Source organism: Pungitius pungitius, chromosome 12 (assembly GCF_949316345.1).
Source record: "Pungitius pungitius chromosome 12, fPunPun2.1, whole genome shotgun sequence".
Lineage (NCBI taxonomy): Eukaryota > Metazoa > Chordata > Actinopteri > Perciformes > Gasterosteidae > Pungitius > Pungitius pungitius.
Window position 1 is genome coordinate 6570956 of NC_084911.1, and position 16458 is coordinate 6587413.

Below are 16458 nucleotides of genomic sequence, written 5' to 3' on the forward strand. Positions count from 1 at the left end.
AAGACGCGCGTTTGCCTACGCTGAGTAGTGGGTGCAGCAACGTTTTTTTCTTTGAGTAACACAAGTCCCTGCAACACGTGATGAAGTAGTTTGGTATCACTGAGCTCCCATTGACTGAATATTTCACACCATGCACCAGAATTCATACTTCAAACAAAACATAAAATGCACGGAATGAGAAGAAGTGAAGGCATTTTGTTCTGAACACTTTCTTCCCTCTTTTACACATCGACTCCCTCACAACGTTCTCTTCAATACTGCCTTCTGTAATGCTTCAAAATAAAAGTAATTGCAACACAAGATCAAATTCATAATCCATCACACAAACCCGGTTTCAAAAAAGACTTCACATCACTGTATATAAAAACATTAGCCATAAAAAAAATATATGTCCAAACGACCCACAAAACTGGAACCACTCGGCTCCTCATTCTCACCTTCAAAAAAGTAAATTAAACACAGATTTGATCAAATATATGAAAGTTAACTTCATTACAGCAGGGAGCAGGTGAAGATGAATAAACACTGCCGATCTTTTAGTCCGCAAGCTACATGCTACTATGAGTTTTGCAAATACTTTATCTTTTTAAACCAAATAAAAAGAACATAAAACCAGCATAATTCCGTGTGAGGAAACAAATGGAACAGCACATGCGTGTAAAAACTGATCCGAGTTCAGGATCTCACTGACGCCTTGCATTGTGCAGTGTGCCGCTCACAGGGTGAGCTACAGATGGCTGTTCACCTCTGTAGTCGGTTCAGAGCGCAGTGTGTAAGGGGGGGGGGGGGGGGGCACATATTAATGATCGACATTTGGGTCGTCTTTTTCTGCTCCCGTAGAGACTTGTGCTGCTTGTTGCACCAAAAAACAACGACATGCAGGTTTCACGTGATGTGTTCGAAGGGAAAAGCTCATCAGCGTGCTTGCACTTTCTGGGGAATAAGACGGAAGACAACTAAAAGCACTTGGGAAGTCATCAGCGGCCTTTTCTTCTTCTTCTTCTTCTTCTCCCACTGACGTCCACTGTCCTCTATGTCTGGGCAGACGCTCACCCAAGGGCACGCTGGATTAAAAATAAGAGTATACGCTGGAATAAAATCAAACTGGTGCCGGCAGTGTTGTGTTTCCTAGTAGTGCTGAATGCTGAGGGTGCCCCACACAGGTTGTTCTGCTCTCCGACGGTGACGGACGTTACACTCGGCCGACCTTAGCGTCGCCGATGGCCCCCCAGACGTCGAAAACAAACTCGTCTGGGAAGGCGAAGTCCCCGAGCGTCTGATCCAAAGCCTCTGCGAACTCATCCGGGTTCTTTTTGTCCTTTCCCAGCTCCACCATGGTGGCCGCTGAGGAGACAGAGAATATTTGTAAATCAGCAAGCGACAACCAGTGCAAACCGCCCCGCCCGTAGAGCCAACATTCATGCACTCACCCAGCTCGCTGTCTCTGATGCCCATGTAGCTCTCGAGCAGGTCGTCCACCTTCTCGATTGCCTTCTCCTCAAAAGCAGAGGGCTGGGGGGAGGGTGGGGGGGGGGGGATAACGAAATGTCAATGAGGGGTCTCAGGCGACGCAACAGGGATGTATTGTCTTGAGGACAGAGACCTGTCATTGGCTTGAAAGGGGATATGAAAACACTCACCAGTTCCTCCACTGTAGCGGGACCTTTAGAGCGCAGCCGTAGAGTTCCTCTGCCGGTCCCCAGCTGAACCCCCGAGGCCGACCTAGACCCCCCGGACCGCTGGCCGATCATATCTATGCGTCATGAAGAAACGCAGATCGCCAAGCGCGGTTAGTACTCCGGTTTGCACAGTGCTGAAACGCAAACAAAGATCCAAACCCCTACCAAAGGCCTTGAGGGGCTCCACCAGCTTGATTACGAACTCCTTCCCTTTGGGGAGCTCCTTCAGCATCTTGGCTACCTCGTAGTGTCGACACCCAATCAGGCGATGGCCGTTGATCGATTCGATCATATCCCCCACGTTGATGACCTGGATCTGGTGAACGACGCTCCCCTCGCGGATTCTCTGAAAGCAAAACTCGGATGAAGAATCCACTCTCCAGCTCATCACTCTACGCCTGCCAAGCGTAATCTATTGAAAAGAAGTCCTTTAATCCGGTGGCATGCTTTTCTTTGTGGATGCTCGAGTCAAAAAAAAAAAAGAAGAAAAAATTGCAGCCAAGTCAACATTGCTCACCTTGATAAAAGCGTAGCCAGCTCCATTATCGGTTATTGTCAACCCCAGTGCATCCTCTCCTTTATACACCTCAATTTCCTTTCGCTGTCCTTTAATGTGGGCAAAAATAAAGTCCTCTAGTCCAATCTGTCCTCCTAACAGTTTATCCATGTCCACCTTGTGAGTGTTCAGCGTGCAGAACATAACCTGTGGAGGTACACAACAAACAAGTTAGGTACAATACATACAATTTACAACGATGAGTTGTACCGTAGTGAACTAAAGCAGATCCATCTAGTGTCACACTCAGAAGTGACTCACCTCCGCCGGCGGTATCCCAAAGGCCTCCCCAATCTTGGCGTAGAGCTCCCGCACGTTACTGAAACCCTCGATGCGGCCCGTGGGGCTGCCGTGGGCCAGCTGGGTGTGGAAGATGAGGCGAGGTCGCATGCTGCTGTGTGGCGGGGGCAGACCTTCCGAGGCGGCGCCCTCCCCTAGCCCAATAACACCTCCATCCAGGCCATCCATACCGGGCACATTGAGACCTGCGCGGATGGGCTCCGCTTCCTCGTTCTCGACTAACGGGGACGCCTTCTTCCTTCTTCCCAGACCCAGAGGCATGGTGGTGCTGCAAGGAGTCGGCTTCTCAGGGGGGAGGGGAGTTAGGCTACGATCAGAACCAGCATACACCTGTTCAGCCAAAAAATCAGCCGCAGGTCTGTTGGATCTTTAGGTCACAGTAATAGTGTGGACCTCCGGACCAGCTCGAATGCTGCCTCAACCAGGCCTTGGATGGATATAGAAGTCCACACATCAGAGCAGTTTACATAGCTGGATCGGTGGAGTGCAGCAGCCTGTAGTGGGAGGTCCACAGCAAAAAGAGACAGATATCCTTTCATTTTGATGAGTTTACCAAAGTATTGACGTCACGGTTATAACAGCTGTTCAAGTTACACATGCTTAGTCGTTGATAGTAACGTTAAACCGATATCATGTTGGTTTATATTACCATTACCTAATCTAATATCATACCGTGGCTACAATTGTCAAGGCAACACATAGAACGTTAGCTAATGTTAGCCGCTAGTGAGGCTTTCACAACACAAGCACTGACAACTATGAAGCTAGCAGCCTTAGCATGCCAATTCTACAACCGGAAGCTAACGTTAGTTCAACCAGTAACTTAATCCCTCATGTACAGGCGGGACGGTTTGTGGAGTGGCTGAGCAGCTCGGGTTAAGAGAGCTAGGTAGATGCTTTACGTTTTTCGCTAATGGAGAACAGTAGGGAGTAAACATGGCAGGCCGGTCGTTCTTACCGGGGAGCAGGAGTTTTAGCCAACTGTCGTTAGCTCGCTCTGCTAGCTTAGCTTGTTACCGTTAGCTCCCGTGAGTTGTCAAGAAAAAATAACGTATCGGTTGCAATCGCCAGTGTCCGGGATGTTTTGCTGCTCGGCACCCGACTTGTCGACTCGGCATGGGCAGATTGTAAGAACTGTCCTGCCGGTGAATGCTGCTCTAGATTTAACGTTAGCTTTCTGTCAGCCCAGCAGGGGTGGAACAATGACGCCTTCAGGTTTCCTCGTAAACTCACGTTAACCAATTTAGCGACAGATCTACATTCGTAAATATGACTCGGCCAACCACCCTCAATTTGATCTGAAGAAATCTTTTAGAACCTATGGTGCCATTTTAATCTAATCATTTTTTAAATACTGTCATATATAGCAGTGTATTTTTTTGCACATGAGTAGTAGTGGTCGTAAAGATATACTGCCCTCTAGTGGTTGTCGATGGACTATACTGCTGGCCACTGTACGCGTTTTATTTTGAAGGTTCTAACCGGACGCCTGGCTATGCTGTAACATGAAATGTCAATAGATGAAATCTTGAGTGGGAGATCCGTGCACAAAACTACGTATCTGGCATTTTTCGCGAAGTACAATGAACGATGCCAGTTAAGGGAGGTTCGTTCATGACGTATAATTTAATTGAAATGTTGGTCCGTGTTTGTCATTGAAGGAAAAACATGCAGGGCGATTCTTCGCTGCACGGTATCAGCTTGTTCCATTGAAGCCGGAAATCGAGGCTGTTTGCCTTCAAAATAAAGATTGTTCGTTTTCAAACGTGTCCGCACCATCTAATTGATCCCTACATTAAATCAATAAACAACCGGCTCAATAATCAGATTATATAACGGTTATATATAAATATAAAAATTGGTATGACAATAACATGTACAATTCCTCCATTTTATTTACTTTTTAAACGTTTAACTATCCTAAAAGTGAACTTAAGTTAACTTTCTATCTGACACAACCTAAATTTAATTGAAAAACAAGGATTTTAAAGATGAATTACTAAGAAATGTGCTTCAATGTTGAGAAATAAATTAATCAAATATTAAGGAGATAATTGGGAAGATATTTGTCTCTTTAATGTGGAAATGCAAATCATCACAGCATAAGAATCTATTAAAAATGTCATTAAAAGCTTTGTTGTTAAAATCAAAATATCTTGAATCCCAACCTGAGGCGTCTCAAAAACAAACAAAAAACTACATACGAGAAACTACATAATACACATTTTCACTTAAAAAGGAAAACAAAAAAAACTTTACACATTAGAGATTACACATCTCTACATTTCATGTTGAACCACATGTAAGAAAATTAAAACTCCGACAGGAGCAGTCAAATACTTAAAATGTGAAAATAAAATACTGACCAAGAAACGTCTATCATTACAATGGTCAAAAAGGTGCACAAAGCTGAATATGAATTAGAGTTAAATATATATTTTAGGATTCCTTATGAACTGTGGAACTTCACAGTTCCAGATGCTGCACATCTCGGTGCGCATTGTGTCAGTTAAGAGCTTTAAGAGAGAAGACAAGATAAACAAAAATAGATTCTGTAGGCCTTTGAACTTTAGTATTTTTTACATCTCAGTCTAAAATATTTTGCCATAAATCATGTTGGGCAAAGAGAACAAAAACAACTTACTTGGTTAAAGAAGTCAAACAGACATAGTAATAGGGAACTGGAAAATCCCACTAATTGGACATTGAGCACCCTCAAAAGGGTACAAATGACATAAATAGCTTTTTGTAGTTTGTAAGACACATTACAGGATACACCCATGCGCTCAACATACTTTTAGAAAACACATGATGTGGGGACAATTATTTGGCACAAAAAGTTTCCCCTACTGTTGTTCTATACAAGCGCTGTACTCCCAGAAAAAAAAAGGTATTGTGAAAGTAAACATTTTGCGCCATCTCAAACACCAGGGATTAACAAATCTGGACTTGTCCTCTCATTAAAGCAATCATACACATAAACCCAGAAATCCAACAATACAAAGTACTTCTCAGTGCTCTCTTCCTAAATGTATAATCAGGAATCATACGTACGGTTACATAACTGCAGCTCAATATCTCCTCTGCATTTTTCCCGGGAGACGCGGCCATCATTTTTTGCTTTTATGCATATTGTAATTTTATTCGTCAGTGTACGAGACTGTGACGAGGAGTGCAGATAACGGACACACTGAACAGACAGGGAAACTATATTTAACGTCAATCAGTCACATCTGGCTGACAATGATCTGCTTCATAAAGTTAAATCCAACGTTCTCACCTCTCAAGAACAAAGAATACATCATAACCCGTTGAGTAATGTAGTTCTAACTACATTCAAGCGTGCGGCACTGTACATGAGGTATTGTGAATCAGCTGGCTGCATGCTTGCACTCCCAAAACAACAAATCCCCAGTTACCGTGTTATATTTCTGAATGAACGTAAAGCAGCTAAAGTAGATCACATGACCCAGTGTATCATTATCTAGATACACGCTACACACATTAAAACCTTTTACCTTCCCATTTTACCCGGCTGTACTCACTCGGTTTCCAAGTCCTAAGCCAGTCACCCAACTGAATAGATGTTAAGTAAGAAAAATCGATTTGGTGCTCGGAAGGTCAAATTAAACTCATCCGGAACCAAATCTGCCCTGAGCCTCAATCATCCAGAAGACTCGCGCTGAAGAGTGTGTCGCTGGAAGCGTTTAAGGTGTTGCGTGGAGGGTTCGGGGCATTCGGCGGCAAAACTTCTCACTAAACAGGAATCTAGGGCAAACTTTTTTTTGTTTCGGGTCACGGTGGGAGGATCTGCTTGAGTGCATCTCGTGTGCTTTGGCCCAGTTTTTCAGGAAATTTCACCGTGAAGTCCAGGATCATGTCGCCCCTCTTCTCGGGGAACTTGGATATAGGGAGCCCTTCTCCAGAAATTCGCTTTTTCATTCCAGGTCGGACAACGTCTCTGGAGGTCACAGTGATGGTGCGGCCATCTAGTGTCGGCGCGTTGACTGTGCAGCCACACAGCGCCTGGAGAAAGAGAAAGAGAGAGAGAGACAAGAGAGAGTGGACGATCAGCACGCTCCTTCACTAAATATAATTGGGAAAATCAAGAAACAAGAAACAAAAACATCCATAGCCACTTACTTCTCTGAGTGATATTTTGGCGGGATAGATTATATCCGAGCCCTCCCTCCTGAACACCGGGTGGGGCTTGTCTTTAACCACGAACACCACGTCTGCGGGAATGTTGCTGGGAGTTTCGTCTCCCTCCTTGGGGAAGGTGATTTTCGTCCCCTCCTTCCAGCCGCGCTTGATGTCGACCGTTAAAATCTTGTCCTCGTTGCGCATGGTGCAGCCGTCCGGGTTCAGTCTCTTGCGGGAGATCTTCATCTTTTTGGTGCATCCCGAGAAGACCTCCTCCAGGCTCACCTTCAGCTCGTGCATCACAGGCGGGTCCTTCTTCCTCTCGTGTGGCCTGCGAGGAGCTCCCGGGTGGGATTTAAAGGACCTGGGAAACCCGCCCACGCCGCCCACGCCGCCCATTCTTCCCATGCCAAATGGCGCGAAGGGATCGTTGATGTCCATGTCCTCCTCCCCGTTTTGTGGGAAAAAATGGTCAAAGGGGCTGCGGCCACCAAAGAACTCCGCGAACATTGCGTGAGGGTCTCCATGGAAGGTGTAGTTGTAGCTTTGACCAGTGTGTCCTCCACCTCCACCACCGACTGGACCCTTTAATCCTGCAGAAATCGAAAAATGTTATGTAACTGAGTAGTTAACTACCAGAAAATGTTTGGCAGAAAAAGTTACAAAGGCTTTCCCAAATTATCCAAATTAGCTTTCAATCAGTAAGTGTTGGAGTCACCATTGATTCTTTTTAGCCATTGGTCAAATTTTAAAAAAGTAACTTTACAGACACTAATATTAATTTGCTCGACTAAGTTTGATTACCACAGATTATTGACCTGCACAAAAATCCAATTTATAATCAATGATTTATATCAATGATAGCGTATATCTTGGGTCGGGGTTTTAATGTCAACAAGTCACACATCTGTCTCTGTACAGAATAAAGTGAAGAGGCACATTTGCACAGGTAAAGCACACTGCTTTGAGACGATTTAAACCAGAATTGTCGTTCCGGTGCCAGACGACCGGCACGAGCCACTCGTCGTTTCCAGCATGTTCTGCGTCTGCACCCATTGTGACGTACACACATCTCCTCACGGAGGGGAATCGTCCTCGTAACGGCAATGGCCGATTAAGGAGGACGCATCGGCATCTAACGCCACGGTACAGACGACAGATCCGCGGGGTAAATGCGTGGTTTGTAGGAGATCGTAACGTCACAAGTTGGGAGAAGAGTAAAGACAGCGGAACACATTTTACTACGAGCGCACGTCGTGCGGAGAGGTGCCCTATTGACGTTACCTTCTTCTCCGAGGCGATCGTAAACTTCCTTTTTCTTGGCATCGCTGAGGACATCGTAGGCTTCGGCAATCTCTTTAAATTTATCCTCTGCGCCGGCAGACTTGTTTTTGTCGGGATGGAAGCGCAAGGCCTGTTTTCTGTACGCCTTTTTTACCTCATCTTCGGAGGCACCTCTGGCTATTCCCAGCACTTTGTAGTAGTCTTTACCCATGTCAACAGCCGGTCTCTTCCTATCCCACTTCATAAAGGCATTGCCAGCCTAGAAGTTTCGGTTTCTGCTCAGTGGCAACAACACGTCCAGCGTGTCCACACGCAGCTGTCTCTGATGCGCACGATAGCCGACTAGCTAGCTGTCAAGGTTAGCTTCCCACACTTGTCACAGTCCGTGGACAGCTTCCTACTGCTTGTCAGCAATGTGTAAATAATAAAATGTAACTTAAAATTCATAACACACAACGACGAGGTCCGACTCGAGTGTACGTGTGTTGCCGCCGAGCTGAAAAACCATGAGTAGAAACTTCTGGAAGGAGCTGGTGCTTCTGAGTGTGTGTCATAACTACCGAGGCAAGATGATTCCCTCCCAACAACTTCCGGTATCGGTTCAACAACAGCAGTAGTCAAAAGAGCTCAAATCTATCTTTGAAATCAAATCGGGGCACTAGCTGAAACAGTTGGCGGCGGCTCATTAGGAAGTGAAGATTGTGTTGTTTTTATTTCTGCTATGAATTTGCTTTTACATCAAATATGGGCCCCTTCAGTAATATTGTGACACGCATACGCATGCGCACGTGCTGTCCGCCCATCAGAGTCGTTTTACAGTTAAATCGGTAGTAGTAGAGTGTAACATATATATACTTAAGTAAATTTCAGAGGCAGGCTTACTTCATTTGAGTAATTTTATTTTATGCTACTTACTTACATTAATGACTTACTCCACTGCATGTATTTATTAGCTTTAGATACTAATTACTTTGTAAATTCAAGTTAGTTATATAATATATAAACCAACTCATTATTTATGATACATTATTATAGGTCAAGCTGCCCATTGGATGTAGAAATTAGCCTTTACCAGCTTTACCAGGGCAAAACAGTCTTTGCGACTGTGTATATGTTGACAGAAACAAGTAATTTGACTCTCTTTTCCAGTGGCTCTCAGCAAACATACACAGTTTCAAGAACACTTCAGAGGTTATCTAGCCATAGGTCAACAAGATTAACAAAAATGGGCAAACTTAAATATAAAGCTATCACTTAAAAAGCAATATGAAACATCAATGAACAACGACTGGACAGTAATTACCTGATACACACAACTGTGAGCTAGGTATGCACGTTGGTGGAATTATTTACGCGGTACATTTTTCACGGAGTGCTTCGCAGTGCAAGGTATGCTGGAATAAATATTGTGGCTCATGCAATAGGTCCAAGCGGTGGTTCACATGAACATGTTCGTAAAGAATATCAATGTCAGCACGTATAAATAATTTGTGACTGCAGTGGAGTGGCTGCTGGTGTTGGGTTATTGCACAGGTGGCTAAATGAACTCAGGGGTTGGTTTGTGGAATGAGTCGACTCATAGTGGTTCACATGTTGTAAAGTGCTCTGTAGCGCCCACCAGAGAGAGCGGGGTTGAAATAAATGATATCCCGAGTGACTGGGAGGTCTGCGATGATCAACACTGACTCAGGCGTTGTACAAGTGCTTGATGGTTTAGTGTGTTGGAATCACTCCAAACTGTGGACTCTAAAAGGCGCATATGTAAAATAAAAACTTTTATCCCAGACATGTCCACCAGCTCAAGTCTTAACTTAGAATATATTCCCAAATCAAATTTAGAGAGATAGAGTCCAAAGACATCCAAATCTTCCGCCATTCATTTGGTCTCTTCCTGTCACGTCAAATCTTGCATTACATTAGAAATAAGTCTGTATTTTGAATGTGAAAATGTTGCAACAAGAGAGTAAAAATGAGCGACGCTCCGAGGACAAGCGATCCCATGGAGTCCCATGTCACACCATTCCTCTCACGCCTGTCAAGCGTTGTTGCCTTTGAAAAATAAGTCAGGCCTGTTATACACTTCCGTCCTTCTGTTCGTCGACGTGAAAATAAATGAGGTTTATAACGGGGGGTATTTTTCCCACGTAAGGCTCAAAAAGGGTCTTGGAATGCGTCCGTGATACGGCTGCTCGCTGCTGGCCGGACTGCTCCTGCTTATTATAAATAGACCACAGAATATAGATATATAGTTGGCTATGTGGGACGATCACTTGACCCTGTTCGACGAAAAAGGCATCTTTGATCTCCTCGCGACCAGCATCTTTTTGGCCCTCTCTCCCCACTACGGACCTCCTTCAAGTGTTTTGGAACGAAAGGACGCCACCTCATTTGGCGGAAGGCCCGGAAATAAACCCGTCTGTCTTTGTCACGGAGGTCAGACAGAGAAAAGAATATCAGCCACACAGGTGGTGGGGGGGGAGGTGGTTGGGGTCAAGTGTTGCCTTTCATCCCACGGATCAGCCTTTTAACGGGGGGGGGGGGCTCGTCGCCGTTGGACCAAGCGAGGAGCGCAGCGGGCAGGAGATGTGTCTCATAGGCCTGATGGGGGCACATTGGCATCTGTCGCTGGGCAGGGCCTGCGTGCGGCCGCCCAAGGTTACCAAGCTGCTGCAGAGCAGATCAGGAGACTTATATTTAGCCTTTGCAAATGGCGCGCTGTGGATTATGTCTTGGGGGGGCTCTCCGGTTTCGTCTTCAATGCGTTTTGTGGCGTGAAGCGAGGGGGAGGGGGGGGGGGGGGCGTGGATCATGAAGCGACTGCTATTCAGATGAGGAGCAGGTTCATTTCGTGTTCTTGAAACCGGCTCTCCTTCCACTTCTTCTCACTTTATTTCACTCCATTCTGTCACATACAGCTTGTCCATCTGTGGGAGGAGGGAGTGGGGGGTGGGGGGGTGGGGTGGTGTTTATGGTCTCACATACTTCTTCCGGAGGTGCAGGGCTATTCAGAGAGCCTGAAAGGCACCATAGAAGACACGTGTGAGTTGGGCTGACAGTTGTGTCAAGGGGGGAGCTGGGAGGCAGCAGAGGACAGCCAGCGGGATTGGACGCATCACAGATTATTTCGTTTCGCCCGGCTACTGAGGTTGCGGATTAAACAGCACCATGGATGTACTCGCCTTGGAGGCAAAGAGTGTAAATGGAGCAGAGGCTGAGAAGAAGTCGTCGTCGAGGCCCAAGCCCAAACCTCCCAAAAAGGCCAAAAGGATTGTTTACTTTGAGGTGGAGATCGTGGATTTAAAGACCAAGGAGAAACTGCTGCTGCTGGATAAAGTGAGTTAGTGGACGATGGAGGGTTTCCGATTACGCCCGGATTTGATGTCGCGCATAATGATTTTGGGAGGTGGATCATACTTTAACCGACTGGTGCACGGTGATCACACATGTTTAGGTCCGAAATAGAAAAAGGCACAACGAGAACCCGAGAACTCGCACGTCATGGGGTTTACGATCATTTAGTACAGTTTGTCACCTCCCGGCGCTTTCCTTTTAAAGTTCTGTGATTTAAACATCCCACGCCTGTTCTAAAAGTAGCACGGGGCCCACACTCCATGATCACTTTGCCGGGAAGTCAAAAAGGGAAACGTGTTTGTCTTAAAAGAACCACGGCGTCGTTCCCTGTGGGCAGACGGGTCATCCTGCACACAATAGTCTCCTTCACATCGGGCCCTTGTCAAGTGCATCGCCGATTATCAGCTCTGTCTCCAGTAAGCGAGGAGATTTCACTCCTCATCGAGACGCGGCCAACATGCAGGCGGGCGCTCGCACATGATTAAGCAGCTGTGTAAATGTGCAGAGTCGTGTCAGAAAGAAAATGGGGTCACATCGCTTATGAAAGTGGCCAAGGGAAACCTCAGGAGTGAAGGTGGTTATACAGATCTGAGGTCCCTGTCTCCCTGTGTTACATGCTTTTCAATGTCAACACGGAAGTCGGCACTCGCTAAAGTGGCCGATGATAATACCTTATGGTTTATTATTTCTGTGTGTTGACTGCAGGTGGAGCCAACGGCCACTGTTTTGGATATCAAAGCTTTAGTTCACAAATCATGTGAGTGAGTCCGAGACAACTCAACTTGAATGATCCATCCGTCTCCACCCTAGTTTCGAATAGGTCATCGCTCGAGCATGCCAAGAGTAAAGTTCTTCTCCATTTCAACAGATCCAAAGTGGTACCCGGCCAGACAATCCCTGCGTTTGGATCCAAGTGCGTCTGCTTTTAAAAAAATAACAAAAACTGCATTAATGCTGTTGATTGATAGGTGTTATTACGTGACTCATCCCCCGCTGTCATGTTATTTAGAGGCAAAGTGTCTCAGGGATGAAGAAATCCTGCAGACACTCCCTGTCGGAACCACAGCCAGCTTCTACTTCAGGGATCTGGGACCGCAGCTCACATGGGGAACGGTGAGCCCACGCACACATGTTTGCATGTCACTCTGAACAGCAACCTCTTGAATGCGTTTGATTATTTACTTCACATGGTTCTTCTTAAGTCTATGTTTGCATACTTGCTTTCTGGATGTGATTTTGGCTCAGGAATGCAACCTTGCTTTTAATCAACTTACTTGCTCGAGGCTTGCTCTGCGTAATGGTCTGTTAAATATACACCATTCGGACTTAATAGGCTTAAAAATGCAAAACCTCTGGCATGGCCTTTGAAGATTCTGGTACATTAAATATAAACACACACTCTCTCACACCCACTCAATAACTCATGAATACAAATATCAATCTACGCTGACAGATAGAGGTGATTTCCTGCGGTTGGTTTTTCGCTCGGCCGTCCTTTGTCCTGGGACATATAATCTCACAACCCCATTTCTCCCCAAGGTGTTTATCCCCTTGACCTCCCACTTGCCTTTAACGGGGGGGGGGGGGGGGGGGGGGCTCTTCACTCACCCTTGCCCACCAAGTCTGTACGTTCCCTGTCCTTACCAACTCTACTACCCCCTGCAACCTGGCAGGCTGCATGCAGGCGGTAGCCCCCCCCCATGGGTGCGGGAGCGTGAAGTGCCCCCAGCAGAGAGCAACAGTTGCCTTTTGGGAAGGAGGTGCTTGGCTCAGGGATCGATTTCACCGTCAGCTGTGCTGCTATGCGCTTGATCATGTGATTTGTGCTGCTGTAGCAAGCGGCCTCCGTGTCTAATTGGCTCAGTGGGCACATGTTGAACATTTTTATTGTCACGCTCGATTGGTTGTAAAACTGGATGGACTGTTGTGTTTGTTTGACGGATTCTGAGAGGCAGGTCCGTAGAGGAGGCAGAGACTGACTAAGTTCTTAGCTAACAGCAGGTTAGCTGGTTTTTTTGCATTCATCCAGGACTTTTGTGTGGTTTTGCTTTTTTTGTGTTGCATATTTCTCATGCATCTGAAAAACTCAAATGAAAGCTTTTCTGTCTTCTCCTTTGCTAACCTCAGGTGTTCCTGACAGAGTGCGTAGGCCCCCTGGTCATCTACCTAATGTTCTACTTCCACCTTCCCTTCATCTACTCTCCGAAATACGACTTCACCAGCAGCAAGCACTGGGTCGTGCAGTGAGTGTCAGCTTTCTGTTTTGTTATTTTTCAGGAGTCTGTTGCATTGTCCGGGGCTTTGCACAGATGCCCCCTCAACATGGCAAACACTAGTGAGGCATCTCTCTGTGGCGACATTGAGTCAGGGCCAAGTGTTATGCACACTAGCGAGAAACTGCATTAATCACAGCTAAATATGTAAGTATGTGTGTGTGTGTCCTGTTGCAGCTTGGCCTGCATATGTCACTCCTTTCACTACATCAAGAGGATCCTGGAGACAATGTTTGTCCATCGCATCTCCCATGGGACCATGCCACTCAAAAACATATTCAAGGTGAAAATGATACACAGCATTGTTGTTGTTATCTATATTATTATTAGTTATTTTGTGCTGTCGTCCGAAATCTGCTCCGAATGTGCGTGGAGCCTTATTGTGACTTATTATAGTCCTCTTTTGTATTTCAGAACTGTGGCTATTACTGGTGCTCTGCAGCTTGGATGGCGTACTACATAAACCACCCCCTCTATACCACACCATGTAAGTTTAGACCTGTGCGATTCTCCCTTCAACTCATCACATGTAGTCGACTTCCACTTTAATCCATTTTTCTGACACACGTCGACAGATTACGGACAGATGCAGGTGAATACAGGACTTTACATTTTCTTGGTATGTATTTTTACGGCGCCGTGAAGGAATCTGACATCAAACCCAACAAACTGTTGTTATGTGGATGATCATCTGTGGGGGTCTTTGTTCCTGCAGTTCTGTCAAATTGGGAATTTTTCCATCCACATTGCACTTCGTAACCTAAAACCACCAGGTGAGCCTGGCATGTCATGTATAGCGTTTCATTTCTTTGTGAACAGAAGGGGCAATGCGGTGTTTTAATTGTTCTCATCTCAGGTTCAAAAACCAAGAAGATTCCTTATCCGACAAAAAATCCCTTCACGTGGATGTTTTGGCTCGTGTCTTGTCCGAACTACACATATGAGGTAAGCAGATCCGAAATCCACTCTTTTCCGAGATTGGGAAATACTCAACAAAAAGGGAAATGTTATACTAAAAAGCACAAGTTTGGTAACTATTCACTTGTTCATATTGGCACCTTCCTTTAGTCCTAAAATAGACCAGACAAATTCTGATTTATTAATGTAATAATATATGTTTTCTACTCTTTTATCAATAAGAAGCTAACCTTCAAGGGTTTCGTGTCTGTTATCAGTTTTTTTATTATTTTGTATCAAGTGACCCTGCATATTTTAACACGGAGAGTAATATTTAATGTGTGCAACACAGCAGCAGTAAACAGTACTCATATTTCATGGTCACATGATGGGCTAATGCTGCCACCTACTGGTTACGTTCCACACATGCAGCCTAAATCAAGTGCATTGTGTTCATTTTTGTCTGTGTGCAAACCTCCTGCCCTCAGGTGGGCTCCTGGATCGGCTTTACAGTGATGACGCAGTGTGTGCCTGTGGCTTTCTTCACTCTTGTGGCCTTCATCCAGATGACAGTGTGGGCCAAAGGCAAACACTACAGCTACTTAAAGGAGTTCAGAGATTACCCCACCCTGCGCTCCTCCATCCTGCCCTTCATCCTTTAGAGCCTTGCAGACGAAACAACGTTGTGTACCTACATTCTTCCCTCTCACTGAGCAGGTCTTTTTTTTTTTAAAAGGACCTTTTACACACTGGATGTCAGAAAGTGTGCTGAGGTCGACAGGATTTTGGTCATATGGACTCCATGTACATTTTTTTTTTTTTTACATGAAACTCCATAGCAAGGATTGTTGGACAGGTGCAAGCAATGTGAGTTAAATACAGCAAAGTCTTAATATAATGTTGTATGTTATCTTGAAAAGCCAGAGGATGAAACAAATATTTTGCTACATTTTGAAAATCACTTGTGCCACTATGTATTTTTGCTTTCCTGTTGCATTGAGAGTGGCACTTAGTTTCACATTATGTTCACGGATTACTTTCTGTGGTCTTTGGCAACGCGATGAGTGGTTTCCCACAGAGCCGTGCAACCAAGAGGCTAATCTGCATTGCCAAACTAGTGTGCAGCCTGGAGCTGACAACTTTGTGGCCTCATGCGGTGCTCTAACGATGCAAGTGACATTTAAGCTACAGCCCAGGGCGAGGAAAAATATTTTCTTTTTGTCTGTACATGGATCAAAAGTGTATTTCCAGGATAGGAATAACAAATAATTAAGAAGAAAAAAAACACTGCGAACGGCATGAACACTTACAAAAATATACCTCTTACTAGAAAAGATGATGATGGTGCATAAAGAGTTTAACTGAAAAAGAGCCAGTTTCCTGGTGTCTCATATTTAGTAAGTTTTGTGCATTGTGCAGACCCTTTATTTCATTTGTGTACTAGTTGTGCAGAAACAAAGACGACCTGGAACTTTGTTGGTAGGATTTGATGAGGACAAATTATATTTTGCTATTCCATTTTCACCGAATGGGCTGAATATATAGAACACTTCTCATGGCTGAACCTTCAAATTAAATACATTTTATTTCATTTGACTAAAGGTCCTGCTACAAGTTTCGGTTAAGGAGAGTATTCAATGGCAACCAGACTTTTACCTGCGGTGAAAAGTTTGTTTACAATCTTTTGATTAAAGACCCTCTCAAGGAAACAATGATTTTAGTCGTTATTAATACAACAAATCAATAAACAGAAAATAAAATGACTAAACAGAGAGACATGAGCTTTATTTGTGACTCTGGAAGAAGCGTCAATGCTACAGATATGTTGGAGATGTAAACTACATCATATGGAATGTTACAATTCAAGAGGCTGGTTTACATTAAAAACAAACACTGGACAAATGAAAAATGAACGACATTAAATATTGCATTTGATCGAGATATTTGCTATGTAGCAGACACCCAGCAGCTGTAT

General features: G+C 44.9%; 3 protein-coding genes across 3 annotated transcripts; 1 reads left to right on the forward strand and 2 right to left on the reverse strand.

The window, feature by feature from the left end:
- Window positions 1-16: 16 nt before the first annotated feature.
- Window positions 17-3946, reverse strand: gipc1 (GIPC PDZ domain containing family, member 1). Its single transcript, XM_037476828.2, has 7 exons — window positions 3494-3946; window positions 2497-3029; window positions 2197-2382; window positions 1845-2025; window positions 1641-1753; window positions 1431-1512; window positions 17-1344 (listed from the first exon to the last, which is right to left on the reverse strand). The coding sequence occupies exons 2-7, from the start codon at window positions 2794-2796 to the stop codon at window positions 1193-1195; spliced, it is 1014 nt and encodes a 337-aa protein (XP_037332725.1). The 5' UTR covers window positions 2797-3029; window positions 3494-3946; the 3' UTR covers window positions 17-1192.
- Window positions 3947-4570: 624 nt separating this feature from the next.
- Window positions 4571-9273, reverse strand: dnajb1a (DnaJ heat shock protein family (Hsp40) member B1a). Its single transcript, XM_037476509.2, has 3 exons — window positions 7963-9273; window positions 6679-7271; window positions 4571-6561 (listed from the first exon to the last, which is right to left on the reverse strand). Exons 1-3 carry the CDS (start codon window positions 8204-8206, stop codon window positions 6331-6333), a joined length of 1068 nt encoding a protein of 355 aa, XP_037332406.1. The 5' UTR covers window positions 8207-9273; the 3' UTR covers window positions 4571-6330.
- Window positions 9274-10927: 1654 nt separating this feature from the next.
- On the forward strand, window positions 10928-16195 carry tecra (trans-2,3-enoyl-CoA reductase a). The gene is made up of 11 exons (XM_037476510.2): window positions 10928-11295; window positions 12019-12070; window positions 12182-12226; window positions 12323-12426; window positions 13441-13556; window positions 13764-13869; window positions 14001-14073; window positions 14162-14205; window positions 14302-14359; window positions 14443-14531; window positions 14972-16195. Exons 1-11 carry the CDS (start codon window positions 11128-11130, stop codon window positions 15143-15145), a joined length of 1029 nt encoding a protein of 342 aa, XP_037332407.2. The 5' UTR covers window positions 10928-11127; the 3' UTR covers window positions 15146-16195.
- The last annotated feature ends 263 nt before the right edge of the window (window positions 16196-16458 follow it).

Excerpts from the sequence above, each read along its gene's own strand:
- dnajb1a (XM_037476509.2), bottom strand. The coding sequence starts at position 8,206 with ATGAAGTGGGATAGGAAGAGACCGGCTGTTGACATGGGTAAAGACTAC. Across the intron at positions 7,272-7,962 it reads CGATCGCCTCGGAGAAGAAG|GATTAAAGGGTCCAGTCGGT; the intron begins GTAACGTCAATA and ends CGATTTCTGCAG. Across the intron at positions 6,562-6,678 it reads CCAAAATATCACTCAGAGAA|GCGCTGTGTGGCTGCACAGT; the intron begins GTAAGTGGCTAT and ends CTCTTTCTCCAG.
- tecra (XM_037476510.2), top strand. The coding sequence starts at position 11,128 with ATGGATGTACTCGCCTTGGAGGCAAAGAGTGTAAATGGAGCAGAGGCT. Across the intron at positions 12,071-12,181 it reads AGCTTTAGTTCACAAATCAT|ATCCAAAGTGGTACCCGGCC; the intron begins GTGAGTGAGTCC and ends CCATTTCAACAG. Across the intron at positions 14,532-14,971 it reads GTCCGAACTACACATATGAG|GTGGGCTCCTGGATCGGCTT; the intron begins GTAAGCAGATCC and ends TCCTGCCCTCAG.
- gipc1 (XM_037476828.2), bottom strand. The coding sequence starts at position 2,796 with ATGCCTCTGGGTCTGGGAAGAAGGAAGAAGGCGTCCCCGTTAGTCGAG. Across the intron at positions 2,026-2,196 it reads CTGGCTACGCTTTTATCAAG|AGAATCCGCGAGGGGAGCGT; the intron begins GTGAGCAATGTT and ends TTTTGCTTTCAG. Across the intron at positions 1,754-1,844 it reads GGAGCCCCTCAAGGCCTTTG|ATATGATCGGCCAGCGGTCC; the intron begins GTAGGGGTTTGG and ends CATGACGCATAG.